Raw genomic sequence first — 21112 nt, 5'->3', positions numbered from 1 at the left:
CTTTTTCAACAAACAAGTTGTAAGGAAAGAAAAAACAAAAAAATACACATATGATGTAAATGAATGGCTGAGTCACTTTGCTGTACACCTGAAACTAACACTGTAAATCAACTACACTTCAATAAAAACATTAAAAAAAACCCCAAAAAACCAGCTTGAGCAGGGTTAATCGAGAGAACACCAAAGCAATGAGTGAAGAAACTGCCACACCTGGACCAGCCGCTTTCATCACGAGCCCTTCCAGGCTATATTTTCACATGTTCATGCATTATTTTAATAAACACTAAAAAAATAAAAAGACGACACCGCAGCAAGGCTTCAGGAATGTCCCAGAAGTTTCCCTCCTGACCCCCGCCCCACTGCACAGCACACCCCGCCCTCACGGCCGGGGCTTGGTGGGCCTTGGGGTGTCGGGGGGACGCTTTCTTGGGCTGCAGTGGATTCGCAGGGTTTCGCAGTTTGACAGGTGGCCGGCTCGGTGGCCCCCCCCGCCCCCAGCATCAGGACCACCCGGAGCTGCGCAGAGGGCCGAGCCCCGGCCCTGAGGGTCGGTCAGGGAGCTCTCTGCAGTCAGGTGTTCACACCCGGGTGAAGGGAGGGGTTGAGGGGCCAACTGGAGGTCAGGTGGCAGCGAGTGGCTAGAGGAACTAGGGCCCCCAGACCCCCATAAGGGGCTACCTGCCACCACCCTGCGCCGAACGCAGCCCAAAGGCTCCGAGGGGTCTTCCCGGTCTTCCTTACTCTGCCCGGTCCCCCTGTGCAGCCCGGTCCGCCCGGCCTCCTCCTCCCCACCTGCCCGCACTGAAGCTGGGCTCTCCACGGAAGAGAAGGCCAAGCCGTCTCCACCTCCCAGCTGCAGACAACTCACAGATTTCCCTCTGAGCCTGTATCACCGAGCAGCAGAACAAAACCAGTTCCCACCAGGAAAGGGGCCTGGCTGAGCAGGCGGGGAGCCCTCAGTCGGGTGGTCGCTCTCATTCCAAGGGCCCTCCTGCTTCTTCCTCTAAACTACGGAGCCACCATTTGTCAAATGTTGGGGTTCTGTGACTTTAGCAAGTGATGGACCAGAGCAAAGGAGTGAAGCTCTTTTATGCAGCTTTTACTGTTCTCCCAAATGACAGCCAGGGCAGGGCTGCCCAGAGATCTGACCTGGAGTCTTCGTATACCAGTGGGAGCCACTGCCTTGGACTTCCAGGGACTCGATGCTAACAGGGTTCACACAGGCCTGCTGGCAGGCGCCCCAGGGCAGGGAGAGCTCTGGGGAGGAACCCGGGCAGATCCGGCAGAGGGGCTTCAGCAAACAGCCCCGCCTACTCTCGAGATTTAGCCCAGAAACTTCGTGAGAGTGCCCAGCCCTATGACCACCTGTTGAGTGTTGGGAATCTGCTGGTAGGTCTGCCCCGTGCAGCCCTAAAGCAGATAAAATGCAGGGCCCAGAAATCGCCAGCACAACAGCACACAACCCCCGCTGCCCAGGTCACTCAATCTCTGAACTGACACCTCCCTGAGCACTGTTAGCCCCTCGCAGCTCAGAATGTGCCCTTACTTTGTGGTTCTTCTGCATTTTACTCCGCACAGGGGTTAAGGGTCAGAGCACCTGGGGTTAAGGCCTACCTTATCAACTCCTAACTAGGTGATATCAGGTCTACTTAACCTTTCTGCGCCTCAGTTCCCTCATCCAGAAAACAGGGATTATGCTGTCTACTCCACTGGATGTAAGATCGTTCAGTCATTCAACAAACATACTGAGCACCTACTAGGCACTTGTAGAGCTAGGCGCCACCATTCCCGGTGCTCAGGGTACACCAGGAACTGGTCTAAGTGTTTTTAATCCTTTAACTCATTTAATTCTCACAACAACCCTATAACAACATGCAGTGAAATAACCACAGGAGTAATTACTAAACATGTTCAATTTCTCTGCATCTTCATACCAATCCCAACAGATGATCTCTAATAGAAATCCAAAAGTAGCACCAATTGAGGTCGAGTAATGGAGAGAATGCCCCGGTGATATAAGTAATAAAGACACACAGTAGTTTTCTCTTTGCAGAATTATAATTTTCAGGGAAAAAACATTGCCTGATAACATATATGAAGAAAGCATACAACCCCCAGTCAATGAAAATAATACATACCACTTCATATTTGCTGAACTACCATTAAATAGCTTCCATTTAAATTACTGTATTTGTGATGTGCCACTGCAATCTGCTTTTAGGAATTGGGACGTATTCCCCCCACCTGCTGGGAGTCCCGGCTTTGGCAGATAGCATTCAGCTGTGGGCCTTCTTTTAGAATTGCCTCCACTGAAAAAGGCACCCTGGCCAAGGGCACGCCTCCCTCCTAGGGTAACCAGAACCCAAAGACAGATCATCACAGAGGTACCAATGCCCAGCCCCCCACCTCAACGAGGAAAGACTGAAGGCCATCACATCTTCAGAGTCCCCACCGTGGTGTGAGCTGAAACCTTTATGGAGATGACTTCACAGCCCATCTTGTACCCCTCATCCAGCCCAATCCAGCCCCCTCCCCTTCCATGAGCATCAATCCTAAGAGTACTCCCAAATAAACTTTTTGAATCTCCGTCTCAGTCGGCTTCCCCAAGAACTAGGGTATTAGAAATTTTCCAAGAATTGGACATTGAACCAATACTTTGAGACGGCTACTTGGCAATATATACCAAGAATCTTGAAATATTCATTTTCTCAAGAAGCAATAGAAAAGAGAAGGCATGGCCTCTAAAGCACTCATTCAAATCCCAGCTCTGCCAGAAGGAAGCTTTGAGATCTGAGTCTTGGTCTCTTCATCAATAAAAATGGGACTAACAGTACTTGTATTTTAGAGTTGCTATTATAATTTGTGAGTTGTAACAATGTTCTTGTTCCAAGTGGAGTGCATATGTAGAAGCACCTGGTACACAATGATTGCTTAATTAGCAATTAAGTTGGGATCATCAGCTGACTTTAGGATTAAATGTTACTGGTGGGGGAGGGTATAGCTCAAATGGTAGAGCTCATGCTTAGCATGCACGAGGTCTTGGGTTCAACCCCCAGTGTCTCCTCTAAAAATAAGTAAACCTAATTACCTCTTCCCTCCACCAAAAAAAAAAGATTAAATGTTACTTTCTTGAGTACTAAGAACTGGTCCTTTGAATCTGTTTTTCTCACTCTGCCTTGTACATATAGGTTCTCAATATCATTTAACTTTTTTTTGCTGAATTTTTAAAAACTGTGGTAAACAAAAGTAACATAAAATTGACCATTAAAGAAAAAAGTTAAATGTTACTTTCTCTTCCAATTTACCAATAATCCAAGTCAAACAAGGGAAGAAACCCTCTCCACACTAAGCATCCGGGTAAAGCATACGTCCGTGAAGGCAGAGTCCGTATCTGGCCAGTTCAGTGATTCTCAACCCTTAGTGAACTTAGCATAATACCCTGCACGGCTTCTTAAAACACAGCCTGCTGGGCCCCATGGAGCCAGAACACGTCCAGAGTTTCTGACTCAGTAGTTCTGGGGTGAGGCCCAAGAATGTGCATGGCTAACAGGTAACCAAGTGAGGCTGATTCTGGTCAAGGACCACACTTTGAAATTCCCTCTGGTATAAGTTTATCACGGAATCTACCTGTACTAATTCAGGCCAGTTCCTAATACAGAGAAGATACTTAAATATTTCTTAATTGACTAAGATGTATAAATAAGTCTACAATACTGTTATTTACAAAAGTAAAACAAAATGAAATTAATGTCTAAAAAGGGGGCATGATTAAACAAACTATGTACTGCACTAAATGTGACCATTAAGAAACACTAGTAAAATCATCAACAAAATGAAAAGGCAGCCTACCGGATGGGCGAAGGTATTTGCAAATCCTGCATCTGATAAGGGATTAATATCCAAAATACATTAAAAAATTCATACAACTCAGCAGCAAAGAAACAAACAATCTGATTTAAAACTGGGCAGAGTCTCTGAATAGACATTTTTCCAAAGTCAGACAGACGGCCAATGGGTGCATGAAAAGACGCCCCATATCAATAATCCCCAGGTAAACGTAAATCAAAAGCACAGTGAGCTATCACCTCACACCTGGCAGCAACGCTGTTCTCAAGAAAACAGAGATAACAGGTGACGGCAAGGCTAAGGAGACAAGAGAAACCCCGGGCACTGTTGGTGGGAATGTCAACTGGTGCAGCCACTAAGGAAAACAGCACAGGGGTTCCTCAGAAAATTAAAATAGAAGTACCACAGGGCCCAGAATTACACTTCTGAGTACTTATCCAAGGAAACAAAAACACTGCTCAAAAAGGTATCCACACCCCCACGTTTATTGCAGCATTATTCACAGTAGCCAAGACATGGAAGCAACCTAAGTGCCCACTGATGGATGAAGAGATGAACAAGATGTAGTGTGTGTGTGCATGTGTGTGTGTAGTGTGTGTATATATAGTGTGTGTATACACACACACACATAATGGAATATCATTCAGCCAAAAAGGAAGGAAATCTTGCCACTTGAGACAACATGGATGGACTCTGAGAGCATTATGCTGAATGAAATAAGGCAGACAGAGAAGGACAAATACCTATGATCTCACTTCCATGTGGAATGTAAAAAAAAAAAAAGGAAGGAAGGAAGGAAAGAAAGAACATATAGATACAGAGAACAGATGAGGTGGGTGGTGCCAGAGGTGGAGGATGCAGGGAGGCTAAAACGAGTGAAAGGGATGAAAAGACAACAAGCCTCCAGTTATGAAATAACTAAGTCCTGGGGGTGCAGCATACAGTGTGGTGACTGCAGTCAGTAACAGCGTATTGTATATTTGAAAATGACTAAGACAGCAGATCTTAAAATCCTCATCATGAGAAAAAATGTGTAACTGTGTGGTGAGGGATGTTAAGTCGACTTACTGTGGTGATCAGTTTGCAAAATATGTAAATACTGAATCATTACGCATATCCAAAACTAATATATGTAAACTGTATCTCAATAAAGAAGAAATACATGTAAAATAATGTTATAGCAACACAGATAAATACATAACAAATCATAAGTGAAAAAAGGTAACACAAAATTGTATGTATAGCAATTTAAACTACATTAAATACATATACACATGGATTAACGACAAGGGAAATTTCCAAAAAAATCACTCCATTCTTGAGCTTAGGTTTATGGGAATTCAGTATTTTTGGTTATTGTTCAAAGTTTATTCAGAAGATATTTTAAGGTTGACCTAATACAAAATAGCAATACTAAATAATTAGATAAGCATATAATCAAATAAATGCATATATACCGCAGGATATTGTCACCAAAAGAACACTGTCTATCAGAGGCATATATAACTTGGTCGTTAGTTTCCGCAAAACTGGTGTTATAAAGCACTGCTGAGGAGCCGACCCAGAAACAACCAGAAAGTAAATACACACACACACACACACACACACGGCATCTTAAATTACCTGCCACCGGAGGGACAACGCCAGAGAAACGCACTGTTGCATGTTCTCCGTTAACTTCAACTCTCCGACCAATGACATCTGATGTCAAAGTGTCAGTCATTGTCATACAGCCAGAATCCAAAGTGTGAGGAGACCTAGGAAGGAAATATAACATTGACAAGAACTTAGTAAAATTCTCTAAAAAAAAAAAATGTATTTTAACTTCAAGTAGATATTCATGAGGTCTGCCCAACGCTTCTGCCCAACTTAGTCTTCGTATTTGGTGCAGAGAAGAATCTAAAGGTTTATGCACTGCACACTCATACTTTGATTCTACTTCACCGTCTAACTACATTTTGATAATCTAATGCAGTTTTTAAAATCTTGCTTAACTCCAGTAAGCTCACATCACACGGCTGTGTATTCTATCATTTACTGAAAGGGGTGGGAAGGAGAGGAAAATAGGAGATGATGGGGATAAAGGAGCCAGAGAACAGGGAAAGGAAACAGGTGACATGGGCACTGTTCTCCCCCCAGGAAGGAGAAACACACAGACCCACAGACACAGGAAGGAGCACAGATAATGAAAAAGCTCAGACCCCTAAAAATTAAGAGAAGCTCTTAAAAGGAGCCTAGGAGAAATGTACCATCTCTCTAGGAATGAAAACGAGACAGAATTCCTGCTGCAACAAGTGGGATCCTTCAACAAATGAAAAAAAAGAGACGGGGAAACACAAGGAGATTAAGAGAAATTTAAGAGAAGTGGGGTGGGTATATAGCTCAGTGGTAGAGCACATGTGCTTAGCATGCACGAGGACCTGGGTTCAATCCCCAGTCCCTCCATGAAAAACTAAATAGATAAACCTAATTACCTCCCCCCTAAAAATAATTATAAAATTTTTTGAAATCAAAGAAATTTAAGAGAGATAGCAATCAACTTCAATGTACAGACTTTATTTGGAACCTAAAAATTTTTTTAAACTGTAAATACTTTTTAAAATAAATTATGAGGAAGTTGAACATTTGAACGCTGACTAGATAGCTGGTGATATTTAAAGAATAACCTTTCAAAAAGGCTAACAAATAATCTGTTTTGGAAAAAAGGGAAGAATAATTGTTAACTTTTTAGCTGTGACAATGGTATAGGGCTTATGACTCTTGAAAAGCCTTTATCTTTTAGAAATACACATTATTTATTTACAAAGTTTTTAAAGCTGTATTTTAGATGTATCCCACCACCGGGAGTGTAAACAACACACCAAAAGAAAGTAAAAGGCAGAGTAGCCAGTGAGGGAAACACTGCTGGAAAGCAGGTGGAAACAATGAGAGCCTAGGCCAAGGCGCTGGCCTCCACCCATCCATCCAACACATGGTAAGTGCTGACGACATGCGAGCTACTGTGCTGGACGGGGCATCACAGCTGACCGCGCGCGTGTGACTCCTGTCTCAGAAGCTTACAGTCCAGCGGCCATCAGAGCTGAGAGAAGGGTGTGCATTTCAGGGAAAGTTAAGAGCTGGAACAGGGTCCGGTGATTAAATGGATAGAAATGGTAAAATCGAGGACTGGGAAGACTCAATGTTTTGTCTAGGGTAGATGGTGGTGCCAGACACCAAAGCAGGTAATACAACAGGAGGCTCAAGTTTGGGAGGAAAGAGTTCGTTGGAGGTGTCCATAGAACGTCATGATGGATGGGGTCTCCAGTTCAGAAGACATGTTTTCACTAGAAATGTGTATTTGGGAGTTATCAGCACAATTTATAACTGATGCCAATGACAGTGGATGAAATGGAAAGTGGATTAGATGGAAAGAAGGAGGATCAGTGACAGAACCACGGGGAAATAAAGTACTTAAACGGGAGAGGGAAGAAATCCCTAAAGGGTCAGAGGAGGGAAAGCCAGAAAGGGTAAGAGAAAACTAGATTCCTGGTGTCGGCATCGACTGCAGTAGGAATAATGGAGCAACCGTATCGGACCGTGTGAGCCTAGAGCTTAAAAACTTTGTGTTCCTTCTGCTGACACAAATACGGTTTTCAACTAGACCCTCATCTTCGTCTAAATGAAACTTAGTTGCTAAAAAGTTAGCAATGTTGCCGTGCAAGGATTCTGAAAAGACCACAAGTTACAGGACTACTGAAAAAATACTTTGCTATTTTAATAATATTATCATATAATAGGTGCACAATATAAGAAAAACATACACCGCTAATCGCACTTTTTTGGGATTCAAAACACATTTTTCATTACTCATAAACCTTAACTGGATAGCTGAGGTCTCTAACATTATTACTTCTCTGCCTTTATGTTATGCTTTTTAAAGAAACAGTAGACATTTCCTCTATTACTGTAGTTGTCTGTGTCACATCTGACCTGCTCTCCCCATAAAACAGAATAATCTGAGCGCTGCCATCTCTTATCAAATTTCAGTATTGGTTTTTCTCAGTCATTTTCTCTACTTTCTCATAAAAACTTTTTTCCAAAAAAATTTTCCCCAATTCTTATGAGAAGACCCCTATTTCAAAATGGGGCTGAATTTTGACGGTTTAAATATGGGAGGATAGGGCAGTCAGGAAGGGGCCAAAATCTAGATCTAAACTTGCCTGGTAGGGTTGAAAAGCAAAAGGGAAAGCATCCCAGAACCTCAGCTTGGTGGGAAAAGTCAAGACAGTTCTGGTACCTGGAGGACAGAATGAACAAGAAGGGAGGACAGGTGTGGGGAAGCCATGTTCCTGTGGAGGAAGCTCAGACACACATGGTCAGCAGCTGAGACATCTGGTCTACAGGTAGGGCCCTACTCACAAGCCTGTGTTCAGATGCGAAGTTCTAGTCCCCAAGGAGAGAACTAGTAAGATCGCTGCCGAACTCTGCTCCCACGAGACGTTAGAGCAGGAGGCCGAGTCTTGCTTCCATGAACTGGAGTTCAGGGGGGTTTCCAAACCCAGAAACCCACAACCAGCCCCACAGTCAGGCTGCAGCTCTGGCTGGGGCTCAGCCTAAGGGCCCCGCCTCACAGAGGCTAAGAGTGACAACGGCCTGGTGAGGAGGACGGGGCAGTGGTCAACTGGTGAGAAACCAAGTGGCGTAACAGCAAAGTGTGGAGAGAAGACATCAGGGAGCCATCCTCACTTTCCTTGAACGCACACAAGCAGTTCATAGATTACCAAATTCCTTCACGTGCTTGGTCCCCTTCCATCTCTAGTAACAATTCCCACGCCCACCTGTAAGTCGTGCCCACAGGACCTGAGACCATTAGCTACACGGGGTCTAAGGTCAGTAATTATTGGCTGCGTGTCATGTCACTACTTCTGATGACCCTGTCTAGTCTCTTGATTCTTCTAATAATTGTTTTTTGATACTGTGATCTTCTGGGAGGTTCTGGAGACCGAGGCCTTGGTTCCCTTTCCCTCTGGCTGGTCACCCAGTAACTCCCCGTCATTAGACCCACTTGACGTCTGTGATGGGTGCACCCTAGACCTCCATGGTCTGTTGCTAACACCCCCGCCTCGATCACCCCAACCCAAGCCCTCCCCCGTGTCAGTGTCCAGTCAGACTGTCTGAAGCCAGCGCGCCCAGTTGGTTAGACTTTCCCTAGTTGCCTGCACTGGGTCTTGGTTAGGTTCTTCTGGGGGCCAGCCAAGCCTTTTACTTTAAGTATACAGGCTCACTAACGAACGAAGATGGCCCACTTAATTTTCAGGTGACCCCACCAGTTAGATAACAGTTCTTTAAAGAGATGAAACATGCCACCCGATCACTTCTACCCACTGACTTTAGCGCTGCCCTCTTCAGCTACAGAGAATCAAAGTAGCCCCCTTCCCAGCTGACACTGACACATTTGAAGGCCACCATTATGTTACTGTTTCTCCTCTCTCCTCTTCCTGTCCCCATCTCCTAAAACTCTTTTCCTTGATAAACCATCCTCATGTGAATTCCAAGTTCTCCTTCACAATTCATTTACCGATTCTTTTCTTAAAATACAACACCTAAAACTGAAAACCACATTCCAAATGTGACTTGACCTGTGTGTGGGTTCAATGGTCTGAAAATCACTCATCTAATAAGGTAGCCTAATATTACATTCACTTTCCCCCTTCTCATGGGAACGATTGTTGCTTGCTATTAAGACCACAATGAAATAAACTCTATAGCCATTTTTGAGTTACCATCACTTTCTGACCATAAAACTGAAATGTTAAAATTTCACTATAATTACATTACCCTAAAAAACAGTTTACAATAGTTTTAAATGCCCTCTCAATTTTCATCAACATGTAAATAGAATTTTTAATATAATACAAAGACACATAATTTCTATTCTACTTATTTTAACATTCTGTAAACATTTTTCTATAGAGCCACAAGGTCATCATATTAATCACTTTAATCTTGACATGTAGATACCACAATTTACTTAATCACTTCTCTACTGTTATATGTTTTCATTGTTTACTATCCTAAAGAAAACAGCTAAAAACATCTTTCATTTTTAAATTATTGGTATCCTTTGAAGTATTTCCTTGGGACAAATTCTTGAGACAATTATTCAAAATAAATATGTTTAAGATTCTGGAAAGCCATGGCCAAATTGTCTATCAAAAAAAAAAGTTAATTATTGGCACTGGCACCAAGAGAAAACCTACTTGTTTACGTATTTCTACAAAGTCTTAGGAGTTCTCATCCAGAGCTTTCCATCAGGTCTTCTCTATCCTGTACTTGAATAACTAATTTTTGAGGTGGAAGTTAATAAATGATAATATTATTGTAAATGTAGGACTTTACATTTATCTATATTAAAGAGTCAACAATCCAACATATTAACCATCTCTCCCAGCATTGTCCTGGGCAATTTTTATAAAAACAAAGACAAAAAAAGAATATAAGGGGGGAAGGTATAGCTCAAGTGATAGAGTGCATGATTAGCATGCACGAGGTCCTGGGTTCAATCCCCAGTACCTCCTCTAAGGGTAAATAAACCTAATTACCTCTCCCATCAAAAAAAACAAAAACAAAACAAAACAAAAAAACACCAAAAAAAAAAAAATGTAAGACACTGACCAAAGACAGAAACCCACGGGTAAAACTTTATAGTTACAAGTCTTTCTATTATCCAACTCACATTCAAGAGTGTCATGAACTTTATCAATCAAATGTCTCACTGAAATCAAAATACAATGTCAGCCCAGGGATGATACACTCTTAATCAGGCAGAGGAGGGAAGGGGTAAGGGACGGAATACTTTTACTTATTAGCTTAGACACCTCTGAGTTGTTGAGTTTTTGGAACAAGTAATTGTTATTTTTTTCTATTAATAACAATGAGGAGGAAAAGGAGAATGATTTTGAAAAGCGGGAGGAATAACGCACTGTTCTCATTAAATTCCCGGCTTGCCCGCCAGTCACTCAGTAGCTGTCTGGGTCATCAGATCAACTGTCCAGGTATCACAGTCCTTGTGTTCCAGTAACCCCACATTTCACTTCAGTAGGGCCCCAAAGCACGAGCGCAACGACGCTGGCAGTTCGGATGCCAGAAAGTAGCCACAACGTGCTTCCTGTAAATGAAAAGGTGACAGAGCTCCACGTAATAAGGAAAAAAAACTAATCACATGCTGAAGTCGCTAAGATCTACATTAAGAACAAACCTATCCATGAATTTGTGAAGAAGGAAAAAGAAATTTAAGCTGTCATACCTCGAACTGCAAAAGTTATGGCCATGTGCATGATCAGGGCTTAAGCAGAAAAGGCATTAAATTTGTACAATAAAATATTTTGAGAGAAACCACATTCACATAATTTTTATTATTTTTATATGACTATAATTGTTCTATTTTATTATTATTGCTATTAATCTCTTACTGTATCTAATCTACAAATTAAAATTTATGAATTATATATTTTATAATTTATAAATTTATATTTTAATTTATATTTGTATTTCATTTTATAATTTATAAATTTAATTTATACGTTTTAGGAAAAATGGAGTATAATTAGGGCTCGGTACTATCTGCAGTTTTAGGGATCCCCCTGGGGGTCTTGGAATGTATCCCCCACACATAAGGAGGGCTCCTATGTTCTTTTTTTACATTTAAAAATGTTGAGGATTTAAAGTTAAAAGAAATATATTACTCTACCCAGTGTATTCTTATACTACTTTCTAGTCTAAATCAACCCTAAAAGCTTTTTTCTTGTCTTCACATATTTTCATAAGTTGATTTTGAGGTTCAACATTACTGATATTTGGGGGGGGTAATTTATTCATTTTATTCATTTTTAGAGGAGGTACCAGGGATTCAGCCCAGGAGCCTGTGCGCGCGAAGCACGTGCTCTCCGTCTTGAGGTATACCCTCCCCCGAGTGATACTTTTCTTAAGAGGTCTTTTCAAGGGTCTAAAAGTCACTGGTTTAAGACTCTTTTTCCATTTTAGTAATCCCTTTGTGTTTTTCTATGCATATCTTTTCCACCTAATTTTGGAACAGATGACACTTAAAATTACAAAAAGGAATACACTGAAAGTTCCCCTTCCACTCCTGCAGGTCATTGTCCCTCCCGCTGGCAACAGCCTCACTAGTATCTTAAGTGTATTTCCATACATACTTCATGCAGATATAAGCAAATATATGCTTTTTTTCTTTCTTTACACAAATGATTGCATACTGTATATGTGCTTCTATTCTTTACACTTTCATTCAATAGTAGGTCCTAGAGATTTATCCACAGCCATGTCAGGAGCTTTCAGATTTTTTATGGCTGCACAGTATTTGTATAGATATAACAATTTATTTAACTAGTCCCCAAACTGATGGACATTTAGGTTACTCCCAAGTTTCTGTTACTGCAAAAAATACTGCAAGGATTAACCCTGCACATTTATCTTTCAAACTTGTGCAAAAATATCTGTAGGAAACATTCTCAAAATGGGCATTGCTAAGTCAAAGGGTATGTGCATTTTTATTTTGAGAAGTAATGACAAACGTCCCTTTTTGGTGGCTGTACCAATTTACAATCACTTTAGCAGTGTCTAAGCCCCCGTTTCATCACAACTTCACCCTTCACAGAATATTAACAAACTTTTGGTTACCTATCAGTCTGATACATTAAATACGTATTTTATTTGCCTTTCCTTTCACGAGGGAAGCTGAGCATCTATTGATCCATTCATTTGGATCTCCTTTTCTGTGATCCACCAGTTCACAATCTTTTGTCCATTTCCCATGGGTTTATTGGTGTATTTCTTAGTTTTTAAATCTAAACTGTTTCCTGTATGGTCTTAATGATGAGATAACTACATAATTCCCCAAATAAAACATTCTGAAAAGAATTAAAAGGAGGGACTCAAGCAGGTATTTGCACTCATGCTCACAGCAGTATTATTCACAACAGCCAAGGAGCGGAAACAACTCCAATGTCCATTGATGGATGAACGGATAAACAAAATGTGGTCTCTCCATATAATGGATTATTCAGCCTTAAAAATGAAGGAAATTCTGCCACATCATACAGGAATGAATCTCGAAAACATTACGCTAAGTGAAATCAGCCAGCCACAAAAGACCAAATATTGTATGATTCTACTTAAGAGAGGTCCCTGGAGGAGTCAACTTAGCAGAGAAAGCAGGACGGTGGTCTGCCTGGGGGAGGGGGAGTCAGGATTTGTTTAACGGCAACATTTTCAGTTTTGCAAAATGAAGGGAGTCCTGGAGACAGATGACGCCGATGGTTAAGCAGTAATACGAATATACTTAACACTACAAAACTGCACATTTAAAAATGGCTAAGATGGTAAGTTTTATATTATCTGTATTTTACTACGGTTAAAAAAAATCTAAAATGTAATTCCCCAAAGTTTAGGTTTTATAGAACTTCGATTAGATTCAGTTGTAACTGGGACACTGAATCTTAAAGAGTATGGTTATTCTCCATTTTTCAAAACATACCTTCCTAATACCCAAGGAAGCAGTTTGATTACACACAACATTTTGTTTGTTTGGGAAGACTCTCAAAAATTGCAGTTTCTTCTCCCACAATATTTCAGGGTCTTCTCCTTTACCTGTTTCCTCCTTCCTATTAATGAGATTTCAAACCAAAGGAATCTTTCCTCTCCTTTTGTTTCTTCCAAGGAACTTAAATGGTTAAAACAACAACAACAACAACAAAAAAAACAGAATCAGGTCTTGTCCCTAGAAAGGAATGGGCCTCTAGTAGAATTTCAGATAGCTGACATCTTCCATCACAACACTAACCTACTTTTGTGCCACTTTTATAATCTGTGTTAGGGGAGCAACCACCTTATTCTCCTCCTTCCCGAATGATGTATAGCATCATCTGAGGGTCCTCCCACTTCTTGTTCCTTGTCCTTTATGCTTTCCACTCTAATGCCAATACTCTTGGCCCCAAACAAGGACACAGATCTTCCTGATACACAGTATTTGTCTCCCAAGTTCTACACTGGATTGTTTAGAACAAAGATATGTATTTTCATTCAGATAATGAGTCCACTGTCCCAGCAAATTTCAGTGATATTCACAGCATTGCATGTATCTTTCTAGAATGGGCACTTGAGACCACAAGATCAGTTACTGTGCTTTTGCTATAATATCTCTTCCTAAATCAAAATTGCTGGCTGCTTCCTCCACTGCTTTGGTTATATGTCACACTCTTTCTTCTCAACAGCATGCAGTTCAATGGTTCACAAGCAAATTTTCCCTCTTCATAAAATTTTAGCATCCATTCTCCTCAATCATGTTTTCTTTCTTTCTTTTCTAATTGTAGTCAGTTTACAATGTTGTGTCAATTTCTGGTGCACAGCATAATGTTTCATTCATTCATATACATACGTATGTCCCTTTTCATATTCTTTTTCATTACAGGTTATTACACGATATTGAACATAGTTCCCTGTGCTGTACAGTGTAAACTTGTTGTTTATCTGCTTTATATACAGTAGTTAGTATCTGCAAATCTCATACTCCTAATTTATCCCTTCCCACCTCCCTTCTTCCCCTCTGGTAACCATAAATTTGCTTTCTACATCTGTGCGTCTGTTCCTGTTTTGTAAATAAGTTCATTTGTGTCTTTTTTTTTTCCTTCAGATTCTACTATTTTCCCCAATTCCTGAGAGGCACAATACTTTAGAATGAAGCTGACCATTATCTGGGAAGACAGGAAAGGAGGAGCTGGGCCAAGATCTGAGTTACTACATACGTTTACTAGGAATGAAAGATGGGAGGGAATGTGTCTCAGCGGTTAAGCCATGACCACCAGAAATTCAGGCTGGAGGAAGGTCAAGGTTAATACCTGGCATCAGTGCATTCAAGAAGACAGAGATGACTCTCCCCAAAAGTGGGGAGAGCTCTGTAGCAGGCAGTCCAAGCGGACGTTCTCAGAAACTCAAAGGCTGCACCAAGGAACACTGGTCGAAGAAACGTAACAGAAGTCATCAGACAGGGGACCAGGGATGACTAGCAAGAGCAAAGTGGGACCTCAGCCTCACCAGGAAGTTGGAGGACTAGGCTGATCACCCACACAGAGCCTAAGCAAGGTGTTCTTTACCCGCGGTCTATGGACTCTCAACGTATCTTCTACCTGAAGATTTTCACTAAGCTCTAACTGAAATTTAGCACTTCCCTAAATTATAAAAATAGGCGAAAAAATCAGATGGATTAGCAGCAGCTGTGATCACAAGTATTTTATAGCATATTATAGCTGTTACAGACATCTTGAAATGAACTTTACATCCATCACCACTTCAAAATTACAGTAATTAGACCTGCCGCTGGATTTTGTTATTTAATATATTGATACTGAAACACACATACTATTATATTACAATGTTTAAAGTAATTTGATAACTTTATTTCACATAAAGGGTTTCATTTGAAATACCATGTTTTTCTGTATTTAAAAACCTTCTAAGGAGGAGTTCACTGGCCTCATCAGACTGCTAAAAGGGTCTTTATCCTAGATAAAGAATCAATTAAGAAGGCCGGAGGACACGAGAGGAACTCAGTGGTGAGACTCCAGGGTCAACAACAAAGCATACTGTTGACCGTAAATGACAGCACTTGACAAAGTGCTTTCATTTTCCTTATCCTAATTGTACAATATTCATTTAAAATTTTAACACGTTCTCTAAAAATTACTGTAATTTTTTGGAGTGCAAGAATCTTAACTAGGGAAAGGCATGCGAACCAAGAGCGGGAGCCCCACATCCTCTCCCCTTCTGGGAAGTGCACTTTCTTTGCCCAGTGGGCTGTCCCTCCCCCACTACAGCAGAGGACATGTGTCCAGGGCGGCCAATGTGATGACTCTTCACCTCCATTTCCTTGTGGAGATCCTAACCCAAGCAGAGCCAATCTTTTAGGAAATAACATCATAAAAAATTAATAAACACAAACTTCAATTAAACCGAGTCAAGGGACCAGAAGAGGGGAGTCTCACACCCTGTGACCACAGCGGAGCCCAGCAGGAAGAAGAAAGACTCCTTTCCCTTTATGGCTGCAGCCAAGGGAAAACCACGGACACTGTTCATCTAGCCTCCCAATTTCCCTTTCTCGCTGTCAGAGCGCTCTCCTTCCCTGCGGCCCACCAGCACCGCAGACCCCAAAGCCCAGTTCTCTGCTGATCCCAAATTAACCCATCCTGACTGGAGAAACAGCTGGCAGTACTTGTTCTCAGTCAACAAGAAGGACCCCTGAAGGGAGGATTCATCTTTCTCCTTCCCAAAACCTGAAGACAAAAGGACCACTTAAACCTGGAGCAGCTGAGGGTCACGCCTGCCAGCACATGGAAGAAACCTGTCTGAGACTAAGGCCAAAGAGGAAAGCAGAGCTGATCCAGCTGTGCGCAAAGCCTTTCACCAGCCCAGTTAAATGAACCGCCAAATTCCTTCTTTTGTTTACATCAGTTTGAGCTGGCTTTCTTTCTCCTGCAACTGAAAAAATCCTGAAAAATAAATAAGAATTTAGGTCATATTTGCTCCAATTTAATGTTCTAGGGACATTCCATGCAGCCAGTCTGCTGGAGAGAAAGTCCACCTCTCCCAGCACATGCTGACCACGGGGTGCTGGATAACTTAACCCACATCTCAGGTTCCCCATCTGTAAAACGTGCATGAGATTAGGGCTGACCCTACAGAGCTGTCGTAAGCATTAAATGAGTTAGTGTGCAGCAGTGTTCAACATCTAGTAAATACGTTAGCCATTAAGATCATATATCAGATTCTGTATTTAGAACAAGGAAAAAATACCACATCAAAAAAAAGTATCACAAGTTCAGAATAACAGTAGCTGATATGGGGAAGTTTAATCCTGGTGAGTCTAGCGCCACCGCAGGTACAGATTCAGTTACAACTGCTACCTTGTTCAGCCACCAAGAGATCCAAACAGATGTCGGACGCACAACAGAAAAGGTGAGAACACTAGCACTTCGTGAATTCATATCAGAAAAAAGTTCTTCAATATGGATTCTTTTCCCCAAGTGTATTTTCCTTAATCTTTCCTGATATTTGTTCAAGATTGTACCAAAATAACTGGCAGGAGGTCTGAAGACCATTCATGCTGACACCTCTCCAGTATAAAACATGACATCAGCGGGAAATGCCCCGAACGGAGATGAGGAGCTCTGGGCAGGACAATGTTAGGCTGAGCCCTGACACCCGCTGACCCTTCCGTCATGAAGCACATACGGAAGAAGAAGACATGCTCTTATAAGGAACTTACAGCTTAGTTAGCAGAGGTAACTAACAGCAAAAAAATGAAGATCTAAAATTAGTAACGCAAGAAATCACATTCAGTGCTGACAACAACCAGGTGGGTTAAGAGTGAGGAAGGCTCCATGCGGAAAGCATGCCCTGGTTAAGTGATAATCGAAGTGGGCAGCAGAAATGAAGAGAAAGAGCTTCCGAGGTAGGGAAATGGAAGAGGGTTTCACTGACGGGTGGTTCATGTTGGGAGACTAAGAATCTGGGAATACTTTTGAACATGTAAGGGCAAAAATGTCATTTGCTTTTAAATTACCACTTAAAACATAACAACTCCCAAGTACTGAAGAGCCTAACTGGAAACAAATCCATCTGCTGTCCTTTATCAAAAAGAAATCTAATTGTGGTAAAATACACATGCCATAAAATTTATCATCTTAACCATTTTTATGTGCACAGTTCAGTGGCATTAGATACATTCACATTGGTGTGCAATCCATCACCGAAACTTTATCGTCTTACAAAACTGCAAAGTCTACCCTCATTAAACAACTCCTCGTAAGTGCCTCTCCCCAGCCTCTACCTTCAATCTCTATTAACTTGACTACTCTAAATATCTCATGGAAGTGGAATCACACGGTATTTGTCTCTTAGTGATTGGCCTGCCTCACTCAGCATCATGTCCCACTGTCCTTTCCTGCACTTCGCACCTAACATCAAAGCCTGTGTCCAAACGGTCCTACACCCTCCCAGTGTTTCCCCGCCTCAGAGTGAACTGTCTCACATCATCCTCAGTAGCTCCTCCAAAAAGCTTTAGGCATATCTGAAGAGGCTGTGGACGTGTCTTCTGTCTAAAACACCAACGACTTAAACCCACAATTTTTATGATAAAACTATATGAAAGGGGGGAGGGTATAGCTCAAGTGGTAGAATGCATACTTAGCGTGCATGAGGTCCTGTGTTCAATCCCCAGTGCCTCCTCTAAGAATAAGTAAATAAGTAAACCTAATTACTTCCCCCACCAAAAGAAAAAAAAACTATATGAAAGGAACTAATAAAATTAGTGAATCAATAAATTTGTGCCTTTTCTCTACATACTTTCAAATCCCACCAAATCTTCCCAAATCACTCCTCCACGAATTCATTCCAGCTTCCTAATAACCAGCAAACTGTTAAGCTCCCACTTTCTGGTGGCCCCTACCTACGTTCTGGGTGGTACTCATTTCACACTTAATAATGTCCATCATTTTATTTTCTAATGGACTCGTCTGCACATTTCCCAGCAAAATGCTAAGGTAGGGAAAATATCATATATATATTTTTAAATAAACTTCAAAGTACTCAGTATACAATAAACATTCTATAAGATGTATGATAAATTTACTTTAATAAACCAAAAAGAAAAAAAAAATCAAAACCACCAGAAAACAGTAACTACTAGTTTTACTGTTGAACATTTACATCTTATAAAAATAAGTACTGAGATGATCCAGGAAGCCTGTGAAAATCAGTGGCTTAGAGGTAAAAACAATATTGTTCTGCACGGGTAAGACTGATTAGATTCAATTAAGTACGCACAGTGGAATTAAAATTTAAAAGGAAAAGGTTAACCACTCTAAGAACAGAAATAAAGTATATGGAGTAACATATCTCCCAAATGAGTAGAAAGGAAAAAGTGAAAAGAGAAAACCAAACAAAACCTCAGTTCCAAGAAAAGGCAAGAAAAAAGAAAGAAAAAAACACAGAAAGTACAAAGTATAAGATGGCAAAAAAAAAAAAAAGGACAAATCCATTTATTCAACAGTTATATTGTGGAGAGTCCACGAAAAGCCAAATACTGTTTGAGGCACTTCGGCTACAGCTGTAAACAAAACACAGAGAAACACCTGCCCTTGTGAAGCTTCTGCCCTGGTGGGGAAGCATCAATAAACCAGACATGAACACAGCACATGGCACACATGTCATACGGTGACAGGCACAAGGGCAAGGAGAAGGATGGAAATAGAAGAGAAGGTCTCACTGAGAAGGTAATATTAAAAAAGGGGGGGGTGAGGTAAGGTCATAAAGGGGAAGAACATTTAGGCAAAGGTACTGCAAGTGCAAATATCCTGAGGTTAGGGTGTGCCTGAGGCAAGAGAGTAGAGCAAAGGGGAGAGTAGCAAGTGATGAGATCAGAGGGAAAGCAAAGGCCCATCATACAGAACTCTGAAGGCCACTCCAAGGAATCTGGCTTTTATTTGTAGCAACATGGATGGGCCTGGAGGTCATCATTCTAAGTGAAGTAAGCCAGAAAGAGAAAGAAAATACCATATGATATCACTCATATGTGGAATCTAAGATAAAAGAAAAAAGAGGACACTAATGAACTCATCTACAAAACAGAAACAGACTCACAGACAGTAAACAATCTTATGGTTACTGGGGGAAAGGGGGTGGGGAGGGATAAATTTGGGAGTTTGAGATTTACAAATGATAATCACTAGTTATAAAATATAAAAATAGATTAAAAAACAAATTTCTTCTGTATAGCACAGGGAACTATATTCAGTATCTTATAACATTTAATGAAAAAGGATATGAAAACAAATAAATGTACGTTTATGTATGACTGGGACATTATGCTGTACACCAGAAATTGGCACACTGTAACTGACTATACTTCAGTTAGAAGAAAAACAATGCCTTATTTTATGTGTGTAGTTATTGTTGCTCACTGTATGTCTCCCTTATATTAAAGTATAATTCTCCAAAGTTTACAAAATACGACTATCAGAGAAATATAAAATATAAGAAGAAAACATGCCAAAAAAAAATCTAGCTTTTAATCTAAGTGAAATGGGTAGTCTTTGGTGGATGTTTTGAGAGGGAGATAATCTGATTTTTTTTCTTAAGGAGACTCACTCTAGATGCTGTGATAGAAAGACTTAAAAAAGAAAAAGCGGACTAGTTAGGTGGCTCCTGCAAAAATCCAGGTGAGAGATGACTGCAGTTTAGACAGTGAAAGTGGTGAGACAGGCTTGGGAGTCTGGATAGACTCTGAAGGCAGAGTTCTTAGAGGTGTGCGGTGTGCAAAAGATGCGTCAAGGATGACTCCGAAGGTTTTGGCCTTAACATATATTTCAGGAATGACAGTGACTGTACGTATAATAAGCCTGCCAGTCAAAAGGCTAATTGTAAAAGCATTCAGAAAGCTTACAACTAAAATGATGCAAAGAGTTGAGACAATCTCAAGACAGTGTCCAGGGCTATAATGTCTGACAAAAGCGAAGTCGGCTCGTTTAATCTCCGTCTACTGTCTTTCTCTAGCAGTTTGGCATTTGTGAGCCCAGTCCTCCGGACTGGACGGTCGCTTCTTTGGGGACAGGGATGTCACACCCTCATTGGGACCCGCCCACAACCCAGAACAGTCCCCTGTAGGCAGTGACTACATGTAATGACTGTAAATGTTCTCCATCCCTTTAACGTTATCCCTTCTTCACCACAGATGATAACCGATCTGGGAGGTCGGGGCTGCCCCTCCCACCTGACACCAAGCCGACCGTCGCCTGTGCCAACCTGCCCTCTTCTGAAGGGACACACCAGTGAGGCTTCTCCGCGCGGCGCGGCGCTACCCGCCCGGCTCGCCCGCCCGCCGGGCCCCCGGCCCCGGACCGACCCCGCCCGCCCGGCCACGCAAACGCACCCGCCGGGACTGGGTGGGGTCAAAGCCCCGGGGAGCAGGCGCCGCCCCGCAACCCGGGAAGTTTCCAGGGTAGGGACAAGAGCCCGAGGGCAACGCAGAGTGATGCACGGGCCCCCGCCGGCCCGGAACCCTCGGCTCCCCCCGCCCCACACCCTTGGAAGCTCACCTGCCCGCGGCCGGCCAGGGCGGTCCCAGCGCCGACCCCTCAGCGCCTCGCCCAGGGCAGCTTCCGGCTCTGGCCGGAAGTGCTCCTGAGGCCGGAAGTCCCGCCGCCGCGAGAGATCGCGG

General features: G+C 42.0%; 1 protein-coding gene across 5 annotated transcripts in view; it reads right to left on the bottom strand.

Annotated features, from left to right (window-relative positions):
- Window positions 1–21110, bottom strand: part of TBCE (tubulin folding cofactor E) — a 70905-nt gene extending 49795 nt beyond the window's left edge. For 2 of the 5 annotated variants that reach the window (XM_072970994.1, XM_072970996.1), the window contains exons 1-2: window positions 20991–21110; window positions 5470–5603 (exon numbers count right to left, since the gene is read on the bottom strand). In XM_072970994.1, coding sequence (XP_072827095.1) covers window positions 5470–5575 — 106 coding nt within the window. In that variant the 5' untranslated portion in view covers window positions 5576–5603; window positions 20991–21110. Of the gene's footprint in view, window positions 1–5469; window positions 5606–20990 lie in introns of those variants that run through there. The other 3 variants (XM_072970997.1, XM_072970998.1, XM_072970995.1) reach the window with 2 other exon arrangements.
- Window positions 21111–21112: the final 2 nt, after the last annotated feature.

Source organism: Vicugna pacos, chromosome 11, assembly GCF_048564905.1.
Source record: "Vicugna pacos chromosome 11, VicPac4, whole genome shotgun sequence".
NCBI lineage: Eukaryota > Metazoa > Chordata > Mammalia > Artiodactyla > Camelidae > Vicugna > Vicugna pacos.
Note: the sequence above shows the minus strand (reverse complement) of the source record. Positions and strands in the feature narration are given on the sequence as shown.